Raw genomic sequence first — 26,446 nt, forward strand, 5'->3', positions numbered from 1 at the left:
CAATCATCAGTGAACACTCCCACTTCTGACCTTATGATGGAAGGAAGGTCATTGAAGAAGCATCTGAAGATGGTTGGGCCGAGGACACCACCCTGAGGAACTCCTGCAGCGATGTCCTGGAGCTGAGATGACTGGCCTCCAACAACCACAACCATCTTCCTTTGTGCTAGGAATGACTCCAATCAGTGGAAAGTTTTTACCCTGATTCCCATTGACTCCGGTTTTGCTAGGACTCCTTGATGCCACACTCAAATGTCAAACGCGGCCTTGATGTCAAGGGCAGTCACTCTCACCTCACCTCAGAGGTTCAGCTCTTTTGTCCATGATTGAACCAAGTCTGTAATGAAGTCAGGAGCTGAGTGGCCCTAGTGGAACCCAAACTGAGCATCAGTGAGTAGGTTATTGCTAAGCAAGTGCTGCTTGATAGTTCTGTTGATGACCCCTTCCATTACGTTACTGATGATCGAGAGCAGACTGATGGGGCGGTAATTGGCCGGGTTGGATTTGTCCTGCTTTTGTCTACAGGACATGCCTGGACAATGTTCCACATAGCCAGGTACATGCCAGTGTTGTAGCTGTACTGGAACAGCTTGGCTAGGAGCACGGCAAGTTCTGGAGCACAAGTCTTCAGTACTTTATTAAAGTGGGTGGATTCATTGTTATGTCCAGAACACCAAGAGAAATAAAGAGAAAAAAGAAGGATTTGGTTATGTTAGAGAGAAAAAGAGAGAATGAAAAAGGTCAAGAATTTTAAAAAATGAAACTTTACATTTTTAATTCACAACCTGAGGGAATGAGATACCACACTGACTGGCAGTCATTAACAATTGTCACATTATTAAAAGGGTACTTAGACTGCTAATAACTGGACATAACTTCCTATGGCAAGTTAACGAGCAACTAATGTGCAAATGCAGCAAGGACATCAGGTGTCATTTATTTTTTATTCCTACATAGGGTGTGAGCATTGTTGGCGAGGCCAGCAGTTATTGCTCATCCTTAACTGTTCTTGAGAAGGTGGTGGTGATCAAAGTGATGCAGGTACACCCACAATGCAGGTACTGCATTGCTAATGAAGCCAGCAGCTTGTGCTGATTCACAATTCAAGGGGCATCTCTTCCTTGCTAGAAGTTGCTGGCCAATTTGTACATTAATAAAAATGCATATCATTCAGACACTGTTATTTTTCAGCACAGCTGGTCCAGCGTCTTTATCCATGAACAGAGCTCCTGAGAGGACTATAGAGTACCAACTAATATTAATACTCCTAATTGTCTGTCGTTTTCTGTTTAATAATGGCTCATTGCCACTTTACAAGTTTTATTCAGGCACAGACCAAGCAACTCAGTGTTGAAATTATCTGAACAGTAATATAACCATTGCCATCTTAAGGAGCTGGTGTGACCAGATACTGGGAAAGCATTAGGACTAGCCTGTAAATGTTAAAACCCTTAAAGGGCTTCAACAGTCACACAGAAACAAAAGGTAGCCAGATAGTAGACAGAACTGCCCCTTTTTGAAAAAGAAATTCCCAGCACCACTTTTGGAAATTAATATTCTGTCTCAGCAAATTAGCTAAATTTTTTGAAAAGGTCAAAGAAAATGTTAAAGGTGGATGATGTAGCCTAGTATATTGAATACATATTGATTTTTCAAATAGCTTTTCATAAAGTATCACACAGAAGGATGTTAAACAAGTTTGCATCCTTTGAGATTAGCATCTTATTTTATGCCAGACTGCCAATTTGTTACATTCATATAGGCAGAGGCTGATTATTAATGGTGGCAGCTCTTAATGGGGTTCAATTACTAGTGGAGTCCCACAGTGATCAATGTTCGAACCATGGCTCTTCACCACTTTTGTTAATATTGGATAAAGGAACTGGTACTATGATCCTTAGGTTTGCTGATAACAAAGGTGTGTGCAGGAGTTATAAATGGTCTGCAAGTTAGTTTAGATAAATTGGGGGAATGGGCTTAGGTTTTGCAAATATCCTCAATGTGGATAAATGCCTATGATTAATTTGCATCATGATAATTCCCAGCAGGGTTAAACTCCAAAAACTGTGGGGTAGGAGAGGTCTTTAAGAGGGGTTGTTCAAAAAAGGTTAGAAGCCAGCCACCTGTGTTACGAGACTATAGAGAAGGCAAGTAGAGTATAGGGATGTACAGCTAGCACAATGAAATACAAAACCAGAAATACAATCTTACCCTGTACAAGACATTGGTACAACCTCATCTTGACTATCATGCTCAGTTTTGGTAGCCTCATGTTGCAAATGATATGATAGATCTGAAGGTGGCCTAGAAGACAGCCACGACTAATTACAAGTCCAAGGACTTAAATATCTGGTAGGTTCAATGAATTGAAACATTTTTTCTACAGAAAAGTTTACTTCCAAGGGATGAGCAATAAATGCTGGTCTCACCAGTGCGCCCACATCCCATAAATTAACAAAAAAAATATTGTTGAGGTCTTTAAATTACCAAAGGAAATAGGTTCAGTTTAGTTGGATAGGTTATTTCAGCTAGATAAAGAGGGATAGACTAGGGCACCAGCTCAAAATGTAAAAACAGCATCAGGTCACATCAGAAGTCCATTTTCTCCATTGTGAGCCTTTGAGCTCCAACAGATTGCCAATAAATGTGAGTACGGATTCACTACAGGTTTTCAAAATGGAACTGAACAAGTACCTGCACATTAGTAAAGATAGATGGGCTAGTACTGACAACTGCATTAGTTACAGTATTATATATAACTGCGATATACCCATTGCTGGAGTTACGAGGGATAGAAGATCCATGGGAAAAATATGGGACAGTAATGAAATAATACTTTGATATTTTAAGGCATCAGATCCTTGAAATACATAAAGAATTCTTAAGGAAATCTATGAAGGAGTGTGGGGGTGGGGCAGCTCTGGCTAAAATGTTTTAGAGCTTATTAGGTATAAGGGTGGCACATCAGATTGAAAAATAGCTTAATGCTGCAGTTAGAAAAAATAAACAATACTAATAAAGTCTGATATCTAAAATATGCAAAGACAATTAACAAGAATATTTAACATACAAAATAATAATTCCTAGTCAATCTGGTTTTATATATATTCTCCAGGAGTGGTTTGGTAAGTCATAGGAATGCAGTGGATGTTACTTACATGAAAAATACAGTAAACACTTCAAAAAATGTAATTGGCAATTCCCAGAAAGTATTTTAGTGGCTTTGCACCCAGAGATTACAGACAATAATCTTTGGTATACGAAATGTACAGTAAAAATAATTGCAGTGTGCACTGTTACTGAACTGGTTTCAGTTCAATTCCTTGAACAATACACTGGATTGCCAGATGATACAGAATCCACTTCACGATTTTGGCATGAGGGGCAAAATTTCTTCCAATTATGAGTGTGGACATGCTGTGCTGGAAGTTTCAATGTGGTCAAAATTTGAAGCCAAGCCACTTGCTTGAAGCTGGATGCATCACCTCTCCAACACAGACAATGTGGGTGGAGGTGAGGTCTGTGAGGTGAAGTCTTTGACTAATGGTCTCAGAGGCCACTTGAGCAATGGTGGTTACCATTAAGTAGATCCTGTACATCTTTTAAGGGCAAAACAAACGAGAGGAAATTATAGCTTCAGTGACGACCATATCAGGGTAATGCAGGGAATTTTGTTTGTTCTCTTTCCTTACTTGGTGCCCAACTCCACTCCGCCCCTGCCATTTCTTCAAATATTGCACTATGTTTGTGGTTAACTATAGTAGGTACTCTGGCATCTATTTTTGGAAGTAGGAAGTGGCTGGAGATTCAGAAAACAACCTTTAGTTAGGTTCCATGTTCCTGATCCTGATCCTGATGGAGAGCTAAATTTTTTCAACCAAATGTTTTCCCAGCAGTTTACAGCCACAAAAAGGCCTATCTGCGGTAAAAGGTTGGCAGATGGGAGAAAGAAGGATGAAGAGGACAATCTGAGTAAAACATTATTTTAGGTTGACCACTGGAGAGGTCTTAAATATCGGTTATTTATCTTGATAAACTTTAACAGAGAGGAGTACTCTGGAAACTACTGATAGTCCTAAAGATTATTGAATTAAATTTTAACTGTTGCAGGGGCTATTAAGAAATGCCTGAATCTTACGCTAAGGGTGTTCTGCCTGGACTAGACAGTTGCCAAATTAGGTATAAACCACAGAATTCTGAAACTGAAAATGATTTACCACTTTTGCATTACTGGCTGAAGAATCTTTCGTGGCGACAGCAGCGGAAAAAGTCCACTTTACTGAGAGCAAATTCCACCCATTAAAAATGCAGAACTTTGTAAATAAAATTTCATATGGGAATGTGAAAGCCTTTTCCACAGCAAAGATCAGGTTAAAATTGATAAACATCAATCCCTAAAAGGATATTTTCACACAAGCTCAAGACGTCAGGCTCTATATGAACAGAGATAAAAACAAAAAAAACTGCGGATGCTGGGAATCCAAAACAAAAACAGAATTACCTGGAAAAACTCAGCAGGTCTGGCAGCATCGGCGGAGAAGAAAAGAGTTGATGTTTCGAGTCCTCATGACCCTTCGACAGAACTGTCGAAGGGTCATGAGGACTCGAAACGTCAACTCTTTTCTTCTCCGCCGATGCTGCCAGACCTGCTGAGTTTTTCCAGGTAATTCTGTTTTTGTTCTATATGAACAGAAACCTCTGAATTGCAAAGAAATAAATGTGCACAACATGGTTAATGTGCCACTTTATCAACTTTGGACTGTGGCCTACTCATAATGCTTTTAGAATCACAGAAACGTAGAATAGTACAGACTCTGTCAGATCTTTCTAAGGGTAATCCAGTTAATCCCACTTCCTTCTCTTTCCCCAAATCCCTGCAATGTCTTCTCTCCTTCAGGTAAATATCCAACTCTCTTTTGAAGGCTAATACTGAACCTGTACCACCATTACAACATCAACCAACAAGAAGAACAAAGAGATGTTGTGGAAACACATCACATCCATAGGTTTCCATTCCTTCATCAGAATCCTGGAATTCCATAACTAACACCACTGAGAACAGTACCACTGCAAGTTCTGCAGCAGTTTAAGAAAAAACACCAACACTTCATCAGGGCAACCAGGAATGGTCAATAAACATGGCCTTGCTGGGTCATCCACAGCTCAAGGGCAAATAAGAAAATGTTTGCCCAGCACTAGAGGTGGTCTTTATTAATTCACGTTGAAAGATGTCTGGAGTAACTGCAATTTGTAAATCTAGCACACAATGACAAAAAAAAGTGGTTTGATTGATTTTAGCTTAAAATTAAAAGAATTGCAAAAGATCTGAGATTTCATTTTACTTTAAGCAATTAACTTGAACAGATGAATTCATGAATTTAGACACATTCACCTGAGCCATTGCACATCAGTTTAAGTGGCTGCGTTAAAAAAAAAACAGCGTAAATCCAGAAAATTTGTGATCACTATTGACTTGACCAGGGACAGAGTTAAGACAATCAATTTTGCACAGTTTCGAAAGGATATAAGGGATATTCATGCAGCCATGCAAAAGTTCCAGAAAATTATAAATAATGGTGAAACTCATGTCATAATCTCCTTCCAGCTTTTACAGTACAGAATGCATCCAATGTCAGAGATATATATAATTCAAAAGCAGAAGTCTCCAAAAAAATACAGGATTGTACAATGTGTAGGTAATTACTCTCCAGAAAAAGACAGAATGCAAAATATCTAGTAAACCCATTGACTGTGACATGCTTCCCAAGAATAATTTTGTAAAATGCACACTGAAACAAACTAAAAGTTTCCACATTTGATGAGCCAGTCAGTATTGAGTTAATTCATCTGCAGTAGAGGACAGTTGAAATGCTGCAACTTTCATTTATGTTCTAGGTTTGGAAGAAGGGAGATTAGCGAGAGTTTTCACTCCTTATCTACAGCTGCATTTAAGGGGAAGCTAGAATAGTATGTGAGGGAAAAAGGAGTAGGAGGATATTTTGAGATGGTATGATTTGAATTACAGAACAGGCCTACTTCAGCTCCAACTTCTTATGTTCCAGGTGAAGTAAAGTGGGAGGAGACTCATGTAGAGTATTAACACTAGTTGAGCTGATTGGTTTGTTTCTATGTTATAAATACTATATAATGTGATATTGTACAATGAAAATGTATATTAAGTGGCAAGCGCTTAAGCCAACTAATTGAAAGATGGGAAGATCCAATGGTAGACTATAGAAATTTTAAAGCAAATTTCTTATTTCAGTATCTCCTCAAAACTGCTAAAATAACAAACAAACAAATATGAAGACCAATGAGCAAGCTTTTTAAGTGTTTCATATGATTAATTACTTTTGGATGGCAGATGATGTGTGTCAGCGGATCAAATCCACGAGGAAAAGTTGATCAAATCCACGAGGGAAAGTTGATCACAATGGTTTTGCAATTTATACTTATTTGGAAATGCGTGCCCTGAATTCAGAGGTAATAAGTCCACCAAGACTTCAGAGGTTTTTTTTGTAAAATCTAAATTAAACATTTATTAGCAAAAGAAAAGATTTCAAGCACATGTATACATCTACAAATTACTACTACAATAACTCCTAAAACCCCTAATTAATCTGGCTTCCAGTTACACCCCCATTAAGGCAACAGTAAAAAAAAATAGATTTTAAACAGATCCAGACAAGTCAGCACAATACCCACGATAGTAGAATTCAAAGTGGCTTTTCCCAGCTTCAGTTTCTGTAGACAGCAGACTTAATTCACAAATATTGGAGGCTTCTCACACTTCTGGTAAATCTTACAATGTCTTCACTGACACATAGCCTCATTCTCCTTTATACATGTTTCTCCCTTTTAATGTAAATTCCATTGTTCCCATATGTCTTTGGAACTTTATCTTTCTCACAATATAAATCTTGTCATGGTGCTGATATTGTCAGTAACCTTTGGGAAAAAATAACCATACATATTGGCCTAGCTTCTCTGGCTAGGTGTAACATCCTACCACCTCTGAAAACCGCCCTGATATATCAAAAAATGCAAATTCTCCTCGCCTTACATTCTAAGACTTCAGCTATGTTTATGTATTTAACATTTCAAACCTAGCTTCTTTTGATGAGTTAAAGCCTCCAGACCAGCTGTCTCCAATTCAATTAACTCCCCTCCACATATATACACACACACACACACACACACACACACTATCCAAACCCTACTATTAACCTACTTTTACAATAAATCACAATAATATTATAAGAATTATTATACTTTCATGACACTGTTGTTATGGAGTAAAAAGGTTTGTAATAGAGCCAGAACCTGGCATTGTGATACAGAGACCTCTAAGAGTCAAGGACAGTTACTGACAGGAGGCAGGAACTAAAAGAGCAGCCACATTTGGTGCTCAGAAGCTGTTCAGCAAAGGTAATGCAAAAAGAGTACAGACATAAAATACTATCTGAAATTTTCCCTTTTTCAACTAGGGTAAAAGCACTGGCATGAGGTTAAAAAATGAACTGCGATAAAATATAAAGTTTAAAGAGTAGATGATCTCTGTCTTGTGCAAAAATGTGGATCTACGTATCTGTTCCATTCCCCTTCCGCCATATGCTTCGATTAAGCTGGTAATTTAAACTGTCCCAGTTACTGGTTATTTTGACTGGTTTATTCATATTGTCAACTCATGTAACTGAAACCTAAATTCTTCAATCACTCCTTCTCCTACTCTACTTTAAGAAATACAAGACAGCCTTTTGAGTGCTCCCAGAGGGAATGTGACATCCATTTTGACCTGACACTCCTCTGTAACACTATCCACACGTACAACTACAGTTCTGTTGTGACTTTCCTGCTTGTATCAATGAGCATTTGTTTACCACTTCAAAATGTCCACTTTTGATCCTTAAAATGTGAATACAAATTAATTTTTGGATTTGATGTTGACAGACCTCCAAATCACTGCATCACAGCTAAACATGGTTCATGGTAAAATTCAAGTTACAGCACAAGTACCAATTCATGCCAAAACAAATGAGATTAAACACTGACAATTCTTTCAGAAAACCATTCATGCCAACTTTTTTTTGGATTGTTTTTCCAGTCATACTTGAAAGGTTGTACATTACAATTTATAAAATTTTTAAAATTCTTTATAAATTCTAACCATACAGTACGTTCTATTTCTTTATGCTATCTCAGTTACTTACATCGTGTGTGTGTGTGTGTGTGTGTGTATATACGTGCATATGTGTGTGTATGTATGTGTGTGTACACTGTCTTTCTGACCAAAAATAATGTAAATAGTATCTCTTTGCCAAATTAGAGAGCTGTAATTGAATGAAATAAGTTTACACAACACTGACTGGGAGCTTGGGAACCTCTCATTAAGTTCAGATTTACTGGGATGAGGCAACCGTGTACTTCAGATACTTAATAAGGAACTGCAACATTCACACATATCACCATCAGTAATCGATTCAAATTTAATGCATTATTTTTCCTGAATACAGGAATTCAACAATGTAAATATATATGTGTTTTACTCAATAATTGTTCTTTTTTTGATTTTATTGACAAGAATATTAATCAATATTATCTGTCTACAGGTTTTTAAATAAAAAAATGTTTATTAAAAAAAAGCAGCTGTAGGTCTTCTTGGCAATTATCAAAGATACTTCAGCTAACTTTAGAATAGATTAAGATTTATAGCTCAAGCAAATTAAATGAATAAGCCACGTTAACGATTAAAATTAGTGGTAATGAGACTCGAGATTCCATGGCTCAATATTAACACAATTTCTAAAGATATTATTTTCATTACTCAAAATGGGGAAAAGCTTTTGAATGTAAATTATTATAAAAACAGAATTATACTAACATTTATCTTTCAACTCCTCATAACGTACACTAAGTTACACACATGATACTTTCTTAAGCTATATTAGAGAATAGTATTGACCATTAAACGTCTTATTCATTGAAGTGTTTCAAAATTAGTTGATCAGGCTCAAGGAATGTCATATATGTCAACTGAATGGAAATGATTCAATGCCCTTATGTAAATTAATGTATTAGATTCTCCCCTTTCTCAAACATTAAAAGTCTGTGCAACCTACATAGCATAGTGTACATCTATCTTTACTTATTCTTTCATGGGATGTGGGCATTGCTGAACGGAGTCACTTGCCATATCATTTCAGAGGGCAGTTAAGAGTCAACCACATTGCCGCTGGTCTGGAGTCACAGGTAGGCCAGACCAGGTAAGGGTGGTAGATTTCCTTCTCTAAAGGGCATTAGTGAACCAGTGGGGCTTTTACAACAACTGACAATGGTTCCATGGTCACCATTACTAATTACTAAAACTAGTTTTTAAATTCCAGATTATTGATTGAATTTAAATTCCACCAGCTGCTGTGGGTGGGATTTGAACCCTTGTGCCCAGAACATCAGCCCGGGCCTTTGGATTACTAGTCCAGTTAAATTAGCACTATGCCACCAACTCCCCCTATGTCGTTGTAGGACTTGATGGCATACTGTTAGAGCACAAGGCATTCCACTAATGCATAACACAGAAGAGAGAGTATGTGTGCATGTATATATGTGTACACTCTGCCTTTCTGACCAAAACTGATGTAAATAGTATCTCTTTGCCAAATTGGAGAGCTGTAACTGAATGAAATAAGTTTATTTACACAACACTGATTGTGTGTTTTCAAGCAACGTGGATTAGCACAGTAACATCTTTTGATCTGGGACCTAACATTCTAGCTAGCTCTAATTATGACAATTAAGACTATTCCAAGACCATAAATTGACAATGGTAATCTATAAAGGTGTATAATTGTTTATGTTTGCATCTTATGAAAAATCAATTAAAAAACCAGTTAAAAGAATTTGCATTCAGATTAAAAGATCCAAAGCACATTTGATTGTGCATCAATACCAAGTATTTCTCATTCAAAACTGTAATTATCAGGTGTACCTCACCTTATGATGAAAGGCACAAAGGGTGCCAGGCTGAGAGCTGAGCACGTGCCATCCAAGGGTGATGGATATAGCCGACCCAGAACAAGCAGCAACAAGAATAGGTTAGGATGGAGCTTTAGCACACCAGAATCACTACATATATGAGAAAAGAGAATAATAATTAATATCTTTAATCATTGAGCAGAATAATTAAACAGAAAATCAATATTAGGCTCACACCCAAATTAAATATCTTTAAAATAAAACATTTTGTTTTCTCTCATGAGTAAGTAGATGTTATACACAATGAGCCATCCTATCTCACTTCCATCCAAAATAAAATAAAAGTTTAAATTTACCATAATTTTATTCTATCAGAAGATTAATCTGCTGTTACCCACTTGGGACTTTTAGCTTTTGATCAAGGAGGCATTTTGTTTAACTCACATTAAGAAGTGATATTAGGTCAAAGTTAACATAGGAGGGCTGAAATCCATGGAATATCCAGGTAATGGAAGTGCAAAAATGCTGACATTTAAGACCTGATTTTCACGGAGTCACTGAGACTCTGCGGACCTTTAAAAATGATGAATAGGACCTGGATCAGGAAGTCCCACACCCATTTCCAGCGGATCCCATTTTTGACGGTCGGGGAAAGTGGACAGGATGTGAAATGTACAAGCGTGAATTATGAATCAACTGGGCCGTTTAAAGTCAGTGCACAGGACAAGATGATCCGATTTTTGCACCAGATATGCCCTCAAAATTGCATGACTTTATGGTTAAGACGTGATTGCCCTTGAAGGGCAGGTAAGGCATGTAGAGCCATCAAGTTACTTAAATCCCCATCTCTTTAAAATTTGAAAAAAAAGCCTGCCTAAGTCTGAAAGAGCAATAAAAAATTGGTTCTAACAGTTTCAATAGATGTTTGTTGGCATAATCCTAAGCACTATCATTAGAGTATTATTACTGCTTAATTGCTTCCACAAACTTTCATTATCACAGTGGGGAGGTGGGGCCTTTAAGTTTATAGTTTGACACCTTCAAGAGGTTATTAAAGGGTTAGCTGCATTTGATATGAGGTTATCAGGGTTAGATGGGAACGTGGAAATCAAAACACAAGAATATCAGCCATGATCTTATTAAATGGTGGAGCAAGCTTGAGGGGCCAAATGGTCTACTCCTGTTCTTATTTCTTATGTCCTTATGAATAAAAATTTTTGCTTCTATAATGGATTAAGTCCTTGGGGGGATTTAAATGTATTGAATGGGCTTTCATGAATGAGTGTGTTATTTTTATATAATTAACTTTGTATGAGATGCTTTGATCTTTATTTTATTTCATCTCAGCATGGCTCCTGAGGTTTGTCCATGGTGGATATTGGATGAGTTGGCATGGAGGATATAAGGGCAAAGGGTGGGAGGCTGGGGGGTGTCAGCCAGCATGAATTTGTATTCAGTTGGCAGAGGGGCTTTAAGGGGCTACGTGGATGAGTACAGTTTGGCATGGAGGGTGTGAGGGGCTATTGGGAGTGGGTGTAGGGGCATGAGTTGGCATGTCTTGGCATGAGGATTAGATATGGAGAGTGGTGGGGCGGTGAGGGCTAGAGGGGCTAATATCTAACGAAACAAATGGGACAAAGTCCCAGAGAACCGAGGTCAGCCCGTCTCATCACTCAGCAGCCCATGGCTGCCTCCGATCCGTGTCCAGAGGTGGTGAATCTGACTCTATCTCACAACTGCCCCCCAGAATGAAAATCATGCCATTCAGGGCACTTTTCCTGATGTGGGCGTGCCAAATGGGAAGTTCCTGACTAGAGCTACATGCCTTTAAAATAAAAATCCAGGCCTTAGTGTCTGCTAAATTGCTATCTTTCAGATAGATGTTAATGCATTTGCTTGTGCAGGTGGCTCTAGAAGACCCATTGGGGCTATTTAAAGATCAGCAGGGCTGTTTTAGTGAACATTTGCCTGTTGACCAACATAAAAATTGAATATCTGAACTTTGTTCTCATTATGGTTCATGGGGCCTTGCTGCTTGCAAATTAGTTGCTGTGTTAGCCTATGTAACAGTGACCACAGTCCATAAATAATTTATTGGCTGTGAAGTGTTTTGGAATATTCCATGTGTGTGAAACACGCTACATAATTGCTAACTTGACCTCCCTGCAGCATTTGACAGAATCAACAGCAGCATCTTCTTTCAATGTCTTTACTCCATTGCCCAGTTCAGCAGGACTGCATTCACTTGGTGCCACTCTTACTTATCCAATCATAGCTAGAGCACTTCCAGCAACAGTTTCTCTTCCCACCTCTTCACCTTTACCTCTGATCCCCCTTGATCTTCTCCTCTTTCTCATCTCTATGTTGCCCCTTGACAACATTAGCTGACCTCATGGAATCTGCATCCATAAGGATGCAGATTACAGTCACTTTCATTTCTCCATCATCTTTCTCAACCCCTCCAGTGCATCTATGTTCTAAGACTTCTCATACAAAATCCAGTCCCAAATAAACCACAATTTTCTCCAGTGAAATATTGAGAAGACCAATGACTTTAGAAAACTTCATACACTTGCCATATATTCCAGCAGGTGGAACCATATGCACCATCCTCTGTGTCTTATTTGACCAGTAGCTTATCTTCGGATCCCATATCCTCTCTTACAAAGACTGCTCGCTTGCTGTGACACAGCTGCCTCCGCCTATCTGCTTCTTACATGCCTTTGTCGCCTCCAGATTTGATTATACCAACTTATCCTGATTGGTCAACCATTCTCCCCCCTCCATAATATCCAATTCATTCAAAACCCTCCTATCCATATCTTATCATGCACCAAGTTCCATTCACATCATCCCATTGTGCTCGCTGATCTACAATGTCTCCTGATCACCAAAGCTTCCAAGTTAAAATTCTGACCCTTATATTTAAAGCTCCATTCCATTTCTGTAACACCTTCCTGTTCTACAACCATTCACACCTCCTTGACCTGACCATTCCTCCAACTCTAATTCCACATCCCTTTGCGCCACCATTAACAGCCATGCCTTCAGCCATCTAAGTTCTACACTCTGCAATTATCTGACTAAACCTCTTTAAAACTAAGTATTGGTAACCAACTTTAGTGTCCCTATATCACAGGGACTGCAGCAGTTCAAGAAAGTAGCTCACCACCACCTTCTCAAGGGCAATTAGAGATAGGCAATAAATCAAGGCCTAGCCAGCGATATCCACATCCTGTGAAGGAATGAAGTTAAAAAAAATCTTCTTCAGTTCAGTATTAATTTTTCTGATTATGCCTCTGTGAAGCATCCTGTGATTTCCTTCTACATAAAAGGGTGCTATACAAATTATTTCAGTTTTATAAACAAAATACATAATTTTACCAGATATTCTTCATGAGCTAAAATGTTTTTCAGAAGCTTTTAAACTAAAACAGGAGAATGGAGCAAACAGAAATGGGAGTGCAATCTAGCATTAGTTTTTGCTGTTCTTACAGAAACCTCAAAAGATTTTCTTCACAAAACTACAATCGCTGCTAATCAATTGTTCTCAAAACTCAATTTTCTACCATCCTTATCTTGGTTCCTTCTTTAATATGCCACATCAAGAAAAGCCAATTACAAAAGTACCAGGAATAAACATCTCCACCACAATTCTAATAATTTTAGAGGGAGAGGGAGAAGGAAAGGAAGAAAAGGAGCACTGATGGAAGTGGGTTCAATTAAGTTAAAACACAGATAGTTTATGTACAGTATGATAGCAACAGAGCCAAATCAGCAGAATGGTAACTATAGTTATGAAGCGGCTTACTGCACCTAAACATTATGAACGGTTTCAATGGTGTGGATAGAAAAAAATCTATTTCTCTGGTTGAGAAGTCAGTGATGAGGAGGTCATTCATTCAAAATTGTCCCAAAGAGAGTCTCAAGGAGAGGGAGACATTTCTTTACACATAAGCATACTGGAATATGGAATGTTATTTTGAGAAATGCCATACTTTTATGGAAAAATTAGATAAACACCCAGCAGTAATAAAAGCTACGAGGTTATGAAGAGAGGGCAGGGTAGTGAGGTTTGTTTGGCAATATTTCAGCAAAGAACCAGCCAGACAGAATGGGTCACCTTCTGCACTCTAATATCCAACAAAATGGATTTTGCAACGATAAGCTTGTTTTAGGCACAAAAACAGTTCTAAACCAGTTTTTCCCAAGTGGTCAACTTTAAACACACTTGAGTTTCTTACCTGTCCATTGTGTTTGCCACCATCTCCAGTTGTTTTAGGAGGAAGGGGTAAAGTGTAGGAAAACGAGTAAAGAATTCTCTACCTGTCATCCTAAATGGAAAGAAAGTAATATAAAATGAAACACTGCATTTTTCCAAGCATTGCAATTTCCATTAGTGACAACTGCAGGCTACCAATTTCCCGAGAAGCAAAAATCTCCTAAAGTCTAACATTTTTGAAGGCTAAATATATGTTGCAATCATCATGGGGAGATCTGCCAATACTTTAAAAAAAAATTTAATGCATCAAAAAATTCACATAGTCAACCAGTCTAAGCATTCCATCGAGCACAGAAAACAAAAATATTTGGAGCATTTCATTTGACTTAGATCACAGATTACACATCTTGGGAAGATCTTATTTCTCCACCAAAAATTAACTTGGTGCAAGACATCAAAAGCAAATTAATATTAGAAGAATATAGACCAGAAATTTGTTTGACCTGATTTTTGGGTGCAGGGGCCACAATACACAAACTGCCCATGGCAGGCACATCACCCAACTACAATGGCACATAGTCACTGACATTCAGTCCTCTCTGTTGCAGAAGATGGCTCACAAAGGGAGGACTTAAAGGACCTGTGGAGAGCCAGAATGACATCATCAGCTCAGCACCGTGGAGGGGATGGTGCTTAGGATTATGGGTACCAACCTCACAGGGTCAGTGGCACTGGGTGCTGCTGAGGCCATCCACGATGATGGTAAGTTGCTGCTTCAAGCAACTTCTTCATCCTAAAAGGCACCATGGAATGGAAATTACCATTGGAGTGATCATGGGCCTTCTTCCTCCCTCAGCCCTCCCCTCCCCTTATGCTTTTGTGCTTTCAGATGCTCAAGATTTGCCACCTGGTCAGCCGCTGCAGCTTCAAGTGGAAGACAAGAGCAAGAGCAGACCTCTACACTTGCAGCCACCTGCTAAGATACCGGCACTCCACATGCCTTAGAGTCTTGTTTAGAATCAGGATTTGCACATCATGAGTCATCGCGCATAAATAAGATTGCAGCAAGACCAAGGAAATATATCAGTTCGCGTGCAAACTCCCAGAAAAGCAATGTCATACAGCAGTTCTGCAGGAGAGAACTCAGATGAGGATCTCTTTAGGGCAGGCGACAGGAGAACACATGACAATGCACGCAAGAGACATTTGGTGCATTAGTCTGCCAGTAGACTCCAGTCACAGGCTAGAAGCAAGAGAAGAGTCCAGTTCCACCATAGCATGAGCTTGGAGCTCATCCTTTCCACTGTGGAAGTGGCGGGTACCACCATGGCAGTAGTGCCAGACCGACCCATAATGGAACATCTATTGACCACTGTCTCAGCTTCTACTGCAGTACAGGCAGAGGCTTCCCATGAGTCAAATGTCTAGTGGAAGATTGGACAGAGGTCATGAGATCCCTGGCTACTGCCAACAAGTCTCAGGCTTCTGCAATCGTGCATGTGGATCTGTGTTCATCAGAGCACAGAGATGCTCTCAGCAGACCAGTAATCTGTGCTGCAACAGATTTTGAAGATTACTGAGATATCATGGAACATGAACTTGTTGTCCTCTCTCAGGATGGCAGCATTCGTGCTTCCACCACTGCCCTTGCTATTGTCTTCCAGTCAGCCGGCCCAGACTGCTGCCACCTATGCAAAGGTAGTGCAATTTGAAACTGAACTCTCAAGGCCCAGAGCTGCTAAAGGGTGTTCTGCAAGGTCACTTGAAGTCTCCAACACTGAAAGTCATCAGCCTTTCACCAGCCATGCTGCAGTCACTGTATTGGTACTGCCTATGGGCACTAGACCAGGCAATGGAACCTTCAGGGCAGGCACTAAGAGGATGCACAAGGGTAGTCAGTTCTGTTTCTTCTTGTATCATTGATGTGTTGATGGGGTTTATGAGGGTGTCATGGCCCATGTGTTTTTGGGGGATATAACTGTATTTTATTTGGGGTGGTGGTCCCTTTGAGAGGGAGGATCTGATTTCTGGTAAACAGCCACTAACTTCCAGTAAATGATGATGTGACCAAGCTGTCTGGGAAATAGAAAATAGAAAAAAAAAAGAGGGCCAACAAGTTAATTATAGGGGTCAGTAGGGTCATAGGGCTGGTTCTCCGTAAAGTTTAATTTGAGACTTTAGAGCAAGCTGGAGTAAACGAAATATCTCTTTCAGCAGAACTCGGTTGAAATTGTGAGTGTTAGCTAAAAGAATAAAAAACTTTTGTTAACTGAAGGGCTCTACCGACAGCGAGTTGAATTTCTGATAAAGCCAACTGAGGGAAGTTTTAGATACAAAACTCCAGAGTTTAATGAATATTAGAACCTGAAGTGGCTACGCTTAAGGCACTCAAGATGCCAACCATGCGGGAAGTAAATGGAAGGCCCAAGAAATCTCAGCCCAAATACGAATCATTGACACAGTACTTAGACCCATATGGTTAATCTTCCAATTTTTAAAATATAAATATCTGACTTGAGAGTTTTTGGGTATAAGTTTAATGGGTGTAGAAGGAAAGTGGAGTTAAGACGTTCGATTTAGAATACTAGTCATTGTGCTTTTATTATCTTTAACATAAGTGACTATTTAAGATATAGTTGCTACAATTCATGTTCTTTGATTTTTGTGTACTAAAGTTCTTTTGTTTAAACTGTGAACCTCTACCTGGTGTTTTCAGATTCTAAATAAAAACTAAAAATGTTACCAGCCTCTACCAAGATCAAAACAAGTGAAAGTCTTTGATGCTGGTCAAGGGGATTTTGTAACGGGGAGTGTAGAACAGATGTACCACTGGGTCTGGCAAATGGTGGATTTATGTTGCGATGAGGAAGTTCTTTTTAACTGAAGCAAAGCCTCATAAGACAGTTCCATTCACTGCATTTATTTGCACAGGATGCATGAGGTCTACTTCCTGCCTTCTCCTCTCCATGTCCCGGTCATGTTGTAGTCCAAGAGGTACTGCAACTGCTACCCCATCTCTTTGTAAGGCACTAGTATTTCCCCCCTTACTGTGTACTATAAGTATCTCCAAAATGCTCCAACAGATTACTAGTGTCTCCATAAACTTTGTCCACAAACAAGTAAATCAAAAGCACCTCAACTGCAATCTGTTGAGTGGCTCATTATATAGCCCCAGAACAGGGTAATCTTGCTTCATAATAATTACCATTTTTGTACTGAATAAGGAACTTGTTGCTTGTACATTTGATTCCTAATTTTGTTAACCTGATACTGCAGTCTAGTCACATCAATTACGCTTTGATTACGGGCTTGCAGCGTCATCAGGTACATGGAGAAGATGCACCATGTACTCCACTCCAATTCAGTTACACTGTATGAATAGGAGCCAGCAGTGCTTCATGCACAAAAATACATCAGGTAGGCATCTGGTAGACCTTAGTAGTGCTGCTAGAAACCTTGTGTATAATCCACATCTTGAGCTTAGTTTTTAATTTAAGTCATGGAGATGATAATCAAATTATAACCAGTCTTCAGTACTTGAGAAGGATTAATTCCATAAATATCACCAGATATTGTAAGGTGGAAACTTAGCATGCACAAATTATAATTCAAATTGAGGACCCAACCAAAAAAAGTAACCAATCATCCTTATTCACAATGCCTAAATATGTCAACCTATTATCAGTGAAGGTTACATATGAACATACAAATTAGGAGGAGTAAGCCACTCGGCTCCTCAAGCCTGCTCCACTATTCAATAAGATCATGGCTGATCTGATTTTAATCTCAATTCCATATTCCTGCCTACCCCCAATAAACTTTCATCCCCTTGCTTATCAAGAATCTACCTAGCTCGGCCTTAAAAATATTCAAAGAATCTGCCTCAACCACTTTTTGAGGAAGAGAATTCCAAAGTCTCGCAACCCTTAGGGAAAATAAATCCTCATCTCTGTCTTAAATGGATGACCCCTTATTTTTAAACAGTGACCCCCAGTTCTAGATTCTTCCACAAGAGGTAACATCCTTTCTAATTCAGCCTTTCAAGTTCCCTCTAGATCTTATGTTTCAATCAAGTCGCCTCTTACTCTTCTAAACTCCAGCAGATACAAGCCTAGCCTTTTAGTCTTTCCTGAGAAGACTGCCTGCCCATTCCAAGTATTAATCTAGTAAGCCTTCTCTGAACTGCTTCTTAGAAAGATTTACATCTTTCCTTAAATAAGGAGACCAGTACTGTACACAGTACTCAAGATGCGGCTTCACCAATGCCCTGTATAACTAAAGCATGACCTCCCTACACTTGCATTTAATTCCCCTTGCAATAAACGATAACATTCCATTAGCTTTGCTAATTACCTGCTGCACCTGCACACTAACCTTTTACAATTCGTGCACTAGGACACTCAGATCCCTCTGTATCTCAGAGCTCTGCAATCTCTCACCATTTAGATAATATGCTTCTTTTTTATTTGTCCTGCCAAAATGGACAAACTTACATTTTCCAGATCTTTGCCCACTCACCTAACTTACCTATATCCTTTTGTAGCCTCCTTATGTTTATCAGATTGACCAGCAAACTCAGAAATAGCAGACAACTGAAGCCTCATTATAGGTCTAAGATATACAAAAACAAGTAATTACACAGAGCACGCACAGGGTCATAAATTTGTAACTTAAGCTGTAGATATTCCAAACAATCCTTCACTTGTATTGGACAGGGAGAAACATCAGTACTTAAAGCTTAAAGGGAAATGCATGCGTTGAAAGGCGCACGGCATATTTTCCCAAGAAGGGATGGCAGTTAAGATTATATTTCACCTCCCCTCCAAGTTTTGATTCTGACAATTGATTTGCTGTATTTTGCTGTAATAAAATTAAATTGCAATTTTTCATCCAAAATAAAAGGACTACGGTGCAATTTTATTGAAAACTACTCTCTGATATTTGAAAATGATTTGCTTTTTTAAAAATTCTTTTCGATCAGTAGCAGAAAATAATCAAGCAAAGTACTGGGAGTAAAAAGTTCAATTTTTTTAAAAATTATCAACAAAAAAAGTGTTCAAAACCAGTTATATTGATTGATCATTGTATTATTCCAGTTCAAAGAGGCTGTCCTTTTTAGTTCCCCCAAATCCCAGCTAACTGGTGGTGCATTCGGTAGAGGATCTGGGGCATGCTGTCCTGACAGAATTCCAATTTTGCCATAAAAATGATCTTATACATTTATATTCCACAATTAATTTTTCCTTTTATTTAGATTAGAAATCTAAAAGGTATGTTCACCTTCAATAGATCAACCAGATCCAGCTTCCAAAAGCTACCTAAGTAGCCTCTTACCCTTCAAAAGTATAAGTAGTACTCAATCATTTTGCCATAAGCTGAAGCTAAAATTAAAACCTGTATCAAACTCTTCAAAAGAAAGCCAATGTCTGAAGAATGCAGTTCTCTCAAATTAAATATAATTTCAATTGATCTTTATTTTCTGAAGAGGGATGGGTATCCAAGAAAATATAGTGGAATTTCTGTTCTTTTAGAAAAATCACATAAAATTTATTATTCTACACCACTTTCCTGTATTGCCCATTCTTGATTGATGGCTGGTAAGTCACCTTTTCAGTTACTTGATGATGAATGGGAAGACATGAATTGTAATAGACTGATTGTGGTGGGTGGGCCGGAAGGGGAGTGGTAAGATTTGCAATGGGTAGTTGATGTTTGCAGGACTTTTGTGTTAGTTGCATTGTTCAGGATGAGGGGTGGTGCAGAGTAAATGGGCATTGAATGTGGTTCTTACATCTATCTTTGGTAGTAACTAACTGAACTTGACATTAATATGTGCATCCTTAACAGCAAAGCAAGTGCCTGGTGCCATAATGGCATCTTCATCTTCCTCTTCTTCAGATTCATCTGCAGACAATGTGTACTCTGCACCTTGTTCCTCTTCCAGCTTCAGTCCTCACTGCTGCACAATATCGTACAGAACACAGCATACTGCAAATCATTCTGGAGACCCTCACTGGCAAGTATTGAAAGGTCACCTCCAGGCCAATCCAGGCACCTAAGCACATCTTGAGCATGCTGATCACTTGTTCAGTAACACAGCTAATGGTCATATGGTTTCCACTGTACCACTCTTGGGACTTTATTGGATGGGTATCTCATGAGTATCATCATAGAATTGCTACAGCATGGGAGGCGGCCATTCGGCCCGCACTGGCTCTCCAAATGAGCATTTCACCTAGTGCCATTTTCCTGCCTTCTCCCCATAACTCTGCAGATTGTTTCTTTTCAAATAATCATCTAGTTCCCTTGAATGCCCCGATTAAACCTGCCTCCAGCACACTCTCAGGCAGTGCATTCCAGATTCTAGCTACTTGCTGTATGAAAATTTTTTTTTCTCATATCACTTTTGCTTCTTTTGCTAATTACTTTAAATCTGTGTCCTCACATTCTCGATCCTTTCATGAGTGGGAACAATTTCTTCCCATCTACACTGCCCAGGCCCCTTATAACTTTGAATACCTCTATCAAATCTCCTCTGAGACAGCTTTTCTCCAAGGAAAAAAGAGTCACAACTTCTCCAATCTTACTTCTTAACTGAAGTTCCTCATCCCTGGAACAATTCTCGTAAACTTCTTCTGTACTCTCTCCAATGCCTTCACATCCTTCTTAAAATGAGGCGCCCAGAACCGTTAGCAATACTCCAGCTGAGGTCTTTTCCAAGTTCAACATAACCTCCTTGCTCTTGTACTCTATGCCCCCATTAATAAAGTCTAGGATACTGTATGCTTTAGTAACTGCTCTCTCAACCTGCCCTGCCACCTTTATTGGCTTATGCGCATATATACCCAGGTCTCTCTGCTCTTGCACCCCCTGTAGATTAGTACCCTTTATTTTATATTGTCTCTCCATGTTCTTCATACCAAAGTGCATCATCTCACATTTCTCCGCAATGAACTTCATCTGCCACCTATCTGCCCATTCCACCAGCTTGTCTATATCTTGTGAAGTTCTGCACTGTCCTCCTCACAGTTCACAATCCTTCCAAGTTTTGTATTGTCTGCAAATTTTGAAATTGTTCCCTGTATACCAAGGCCTAGATCATTAACATATATCAGGAAAAGCAAGGGTCCCAATACTGAGCCCTGGGGGGGGTGCGCTCCACTAAAAACCTTCCTCCAGCCCAAAAAACATCCATTAACAATTACTGTTTCCTGTCACTCAGCCAATTTTGTGTCCATGTTGCTACTGTCTCTTTTATTCCATGAGCTATAACTTTTCTCACAAGTCTGTTGTGTGGCACTGTATCAAATTCCTTTTGGAAGATCAGGTACACCACATCGACAGCATTACCCTCATCAGCCCTGTTATCTCTCCAAAAAACTCCAACAAGTTAGTGAAACAACCAACTTGGAAGGAGATATCCCTTGAAGATTGTTTGCAGGCTCAAAGATGTCAGAGAGCTTGGATTGCCACAGGATGAAAGTGTTAGAGCAACTCCCCAGGAACCTGTGTTTTGCATTTTTTTTTACATTTGCATTTCAGTTGAAAATTGACGCAGTGGAGTCCCTTGCAGCTCAAGAATACTCCCGATTGTTTCGGGGGTGCGCAGATTGCCACATGTGTAGAGTTGATGATCTGTGAGAAACCAGCCAGAGATACAGATACAGCCAGAGTTCAACTTACTGGCATCATCACCAGCGAAGTTCTCATAATTTCCAATCCTGGTAGACATTACATCAGTCACAGTTTTATGCATTCCTGCGATGCTGACTGCATTATCCTGGACACATCTTCAACAGAGCCCTGGAAGGATCTGGAAACTAACAAGTTGAGGACTTTGACAGCCACTAGCAATGAAAAGTCATCTGGTTCAGTAGGAAGAAGGTTTTCTTCTTGTTGACTGCAAATGTCTGCCACCACTGGATGCAACAATCAGGGCTTCTGGAATCACTGCTTTTCAACAAAGCAAGAAAGCTCAGCCTCTACCTGTACACCCTGTTTTGCGAACAATGGCTCCAGTTAGCTGTCCCTCTCTGCTGCTCTGCTTTCGAACTACAGGTCTGTCAACAACAGGCTGTTGTTAATGCTGATAGTCATATCATCAGAGGTCCAAGCTAAGACAGCCTAAGCACCACTCATGCTCATTTAATTTTGATAAACTCTGATGTTAGAAAGTAAACTCTCAACAACTGTACTGTGAATAAAATCTCTCTCGTGGGTAGGTAAGAAAATAGCTGTAATCAATGAGTATTGGCTGAAGTATTCTGACTTTTAATGAGTGAATTGCTATTATGTTCTCAGCTTCAATGATGAGTTTCAGGAAGTCCAGGAATCTAATGGATGGACAGTTGGGTTTGAAAGTGAGTTGAAATATCACTGCTGTTGAGCGATTACACTATTTAAATCGCTAACCCAGCTCTCCCGAGGTGATGCACATCCAGTGCAGTCTGTCTGAGTTAAGGGGGGAAGTTGGCACGTTTGAGCTGGCTTCCTGACATACTTACATTTTCGGCCACTTTGATCTCCCCACCCTCAACTAAATCCATATGCTGCTCCTGTTTAAAATCCCCCCCCCAACGCCTTATACAAACGACCTACACTACTGACTTATTTCCTAACCACAGAATCTCCAAGAACAGCCAAAAGGAAACAAAATAAAACTGCAGTCCATTCAGGGAAATCACTGGAAATTCCTATCTAATTCCAAAAGACAATTAAGTAATGTTCCAGCAATACTCATAAACTCAGTTAGCTATCAAATTACCCTCTATAACTAGAAACACCCACTTGACTCAAGAATAGGTTGAGCTTCATTTTCAAGGACTGCAATGATCTTCAAGTCGTCTCTTCCAGAGGCAATGATTCTTTGTAAACTGTCATGAAACTATAATAAGTTTCATAATATTACTGTAAGGTAGGCTAATGGGTGTGGGTATAGATGGTTCTGTTTGTATGATTTAATTAAATTAGAGTCAGATAGGCTGCAAGCTTGAAATTATCGAAAGGAGTTAGGGGTAAAATATATTTGAAATGCTAATCAGTGAACATGGATGAGGTCTTAGCATGTCGGTGTGAAGGAAATTTGCATTTTTAGATAAGTGAAGGAGTTGTTTGGATTTCAGAGGGATGGTAGGATGTTTACAACTAACAAGATAAATAGGGCAAGGTTATGATGTTTATTTTTCCCAAAAGGTACTGGCCATATTGGCAACATGGAAGATTTTTATATTATGGGAAAAGTACACTTCCAAAGACATAGAGAGCAATGGAATTTACAGATTAAAGAGAGAGAAACATATATAAAGAAGGAAGGGAGGTGATGTGGTAGGGCTATGTAAGATCTAGAAGGACCATGTAAAACAGCTTTGGGGAAGCTTCCAGCCACTTTTGCAGAAGTCTGCTGTGTCCAGTAATTAAAGTTGGAGAAAAGCCTTTGGGATTCCACTACAAAAACAGAATTACCTGGAAAAACTCAGCAGGTCTGGCAGCATCGGCGGAGAAGAAAAGAGTTGACGTTTCGAGTCCTCATGACCCTTCGACAGAACTTGAGTTTGAGTCCAAGAAAGAGTTGAAATATAAGCTGGTTTAAGGTGTGTGTGTGGGGGGCGGAGAGATAGAGAGAGAGAAAGGTGGGGGTGTGGTTGTAGGGACAAACAAGCAGTGATAGAAGCAGATCATCAAAAGATGTCAATGACAATAGTACAATAGAACACATAGGTGTTAAAGTTAAAGTTGGTGATATTATCTAAACGAATGTGCTAATGAAGAATGGATGGTAGGGCACTCAAGGTATAGCTCTAGTGGGGTTTTTTTTAATATAATGGAAATAGGTGGGAAAAGGAAAATCTTTATAATTTATTGGAAAAAAAAGGAAGGGGGAAACAGAAAGGGGGTGGGGATGGGGGAGGGAGCTCACGACCTAAAGTTGTTGAATTCAATATTCAGTCCGGAAGGCTGTAAAGTCCCTAGTCGGAAGATGAGGTGTTGTTCCTCCAGTTTACGTTGGGCTTCACTGGAACAATGCAGCAAGCCAAGGACAGACATGTGGGCAAGAGAGCAAGGTGGAGTGTTAAAATGGCAAGCGACAGGGAGGTTTGGGTCATTCTTGCGGACAGACCGCAGGTGTTCTGCAAAGCGGTCGCCCAGTTTACGTTTGGTCTCTCCAATGTAGAGGAGACTGCATTGGGAGCAACGAATGCAGTAGACTAAGTTGGGGGAAATGCAAGTGAAATGCTGCTTCACTTGAAAGGAGTGTTTGGGTCCTTGGACGGTGAGGAGAGAGGAAGTGAAGGGGCAGGTGTTGCATCTTTTGCATGGGCATGGGGTGGTGCCATAGGAGGGGGTTGAGGAGTAGGGGGTGATGGAGGAGTGGACCAGGGTGTCCCGGAGGGAGCGATCCCTACGGAATGCCGATAAGGGGGGGTGAAGGGAAGATGTGTTTGGTGGTGGCATCATGCTGGAGTTGGCGGATTCCACTGTTGAGTGGGTGCCGTGGAAAATTTGCTGGCTTGCTATTTAAATTTGAAATCTATTTTGGACTGTTGCCTTAAAGAGTGTGTGGGGTTGGGAGTCAGGTTAATTAGGAATTTTGGGATTTGTTATAGTATTCAGTAACAGTAATATTATATATGTGCTTGAAATTTTTTCTTTCGTTAATAAATGTTTTAATTTAGTTTTTAAAACCTCTAAAGGTGTTAGTGGGACTCATTACTTCAAAATTCAGTGCATAATAAATACAAATCGCAGTGATAGAGTGGCCAAGTTTTCCTTGTGGGCTTGGTCCGCCTGGCACACATCACCTGCCACGTCATAACAAAATGGAAATACTTGCTGGCATCTAACCTAACCTTTTGTATAAGCATCGTATAGGTCTCTTTTATTCACTCATGGGATTTTTTTTATTTGTTTATGGAGTGTGGACATCTTTAGCAAGGCCAACATTTATTGCCCTTCCTAATTACTCGTGTGAATGTGGTGAGCTACCTTCTTGAACTGTTGCAGTCCATCTGGTGTAGATACATCCACAATGCTGTTATTCAGGATAGTGTGTGGCTTGGAGGAGAACTTGCAAATGGTGGTGTGCCCACATGCCTGCTGCCCTTACTCTTTCAGGTGGTAGGCTGTTGTGGCTGGCAAGGTCAGCATTTATTCCAGCCATAATAGGGAGCTAATGAAAATGAAGGATTTAAGGACATTAATATTAGTAAAGAAACTATTGGAGAAATTAAGGGGACCAAATGCCAAACATCACCTGGAACTGATGGCCTATATCCTAGAACTTGAAAAGATATGGCTAAAGAAATGGTGCATGTTTTGGTTTTGATCTTGCAGAATTCTGTAGATTCCTGAACAGTTTCTGTCAATTGCAAGGTAGAAAATGTAACCCTGTTCAAGAAAGGAGGTGGACAAAAAACGGAACTTTAGGCCAGTTAGCCTTTGGAGGATTACAATGGACTTGGAGGGGCTGGAGCACAGCTTTAACAAAATGATATAGAAGATGAAAGAGCTAAATTATGAGAATAGATTGCATAATCTGGCTTGTATTCCTTTGAGCACAAAAGATTAAGGGGTGATCTAAGTGAGGTGTTTACAGGAGTTGATAGAGTAGATAGAAACTATTTCCTCTGATGGGGAAGTACAGCATAAAGGGGTATGACATTAAAATTAGAGCAAGGCCATTCAGGGGTGACAATTCTGGTCAGAAAGCATTTCTTAGTACACAGAGTAGTGGAAATGTTGAACTCTCCTCGAGAAAGCCATTGAGGCTAGATCAATTGAAAGTTTCTAAATTGAGATTGATAGGTTTTGTTCAGCATAGGTATTAAGGTTATGGAACCAAGGTTCATAGATGCAGTTAAAATACAGCTCAGTCATGATCTAATTGAATGCTGAATAGCCTACTCCTATTTCTGTGTTATGCTGTAGCTAATTTCTACACAAACTATACTGTTCAGACAGAGGACAATGGAAGTCTAAGGAGTGTTACCACAAGACAGTAACACAATTGATGTGATCTGCTAGAAAAGCTGAGAGCAAGCATCAGGATTCTTAGAAAGCACCTAGAATGCATTCTAGTAATTTTTCCCATGTTAGCTCAATTGTCTAGGAGGCTAAAGTGTGATACAGAATGATGACAACAGCACAGGTGTGCCATGCTTGCAGAATGGTGCTCCTTAAGCTATGTATAACCAATTGTCTCTCTAAGGAAAGAGATGCTTATGGTGTTTTGTGGGCTATGGCTAATTACCATAC

The 26,446-nt window shown here is 39.5% G+C and overlaps 1 protein-coding gene across 3 annotated transcripts in view; it reads right to left on the minus strand.

Annotated features, from left to right (window-relative positions):
- Positions 1-26,446, minus strand: part of thada (THADA armadillo repeat containing) — a 423,367-nt gene that overhangs the window by 240,116 nt on the left and 156,805 nt on the right. For 2 of the 3 annotated variants that reach the window (XM_041182914.1, XM_041182913.1), the window contains exons 26-27: positions 14,217-14,306; positions 9,991-10,122 (exon numbers count right to left, since the gene is read on the minus strand). The exons of the other annotated variant lie outside the window; for it this stretch is intronic. In XM_041182914.1, the coding sequence (XP_041038848.1) occupies positions 9,991-10,122; positions 14,217-14,306 (222 nt within the window). The remainder of the gene's footprint in view (positions 1-9,990; positions 10,123-14,216; positions 14,307-26,446) is intronic. 3 annotated transcript variants of the gene reach the window in all.

This window comes from Carcharodon carcharias, chromosome 2 (assembly GCF_017639515.1).
Source record: "Carcharodon carcharias isolate sCarCar2 chromosome 2, sCarCar2.pri, whole genome shotgun sequence".
Lineage (NCBI taxonomy): Eukaryota > Metazoa > Chordata > Chondrichthyes > Lamniformes > Lamnidae > Carcharodon > Carcharodon carcharias.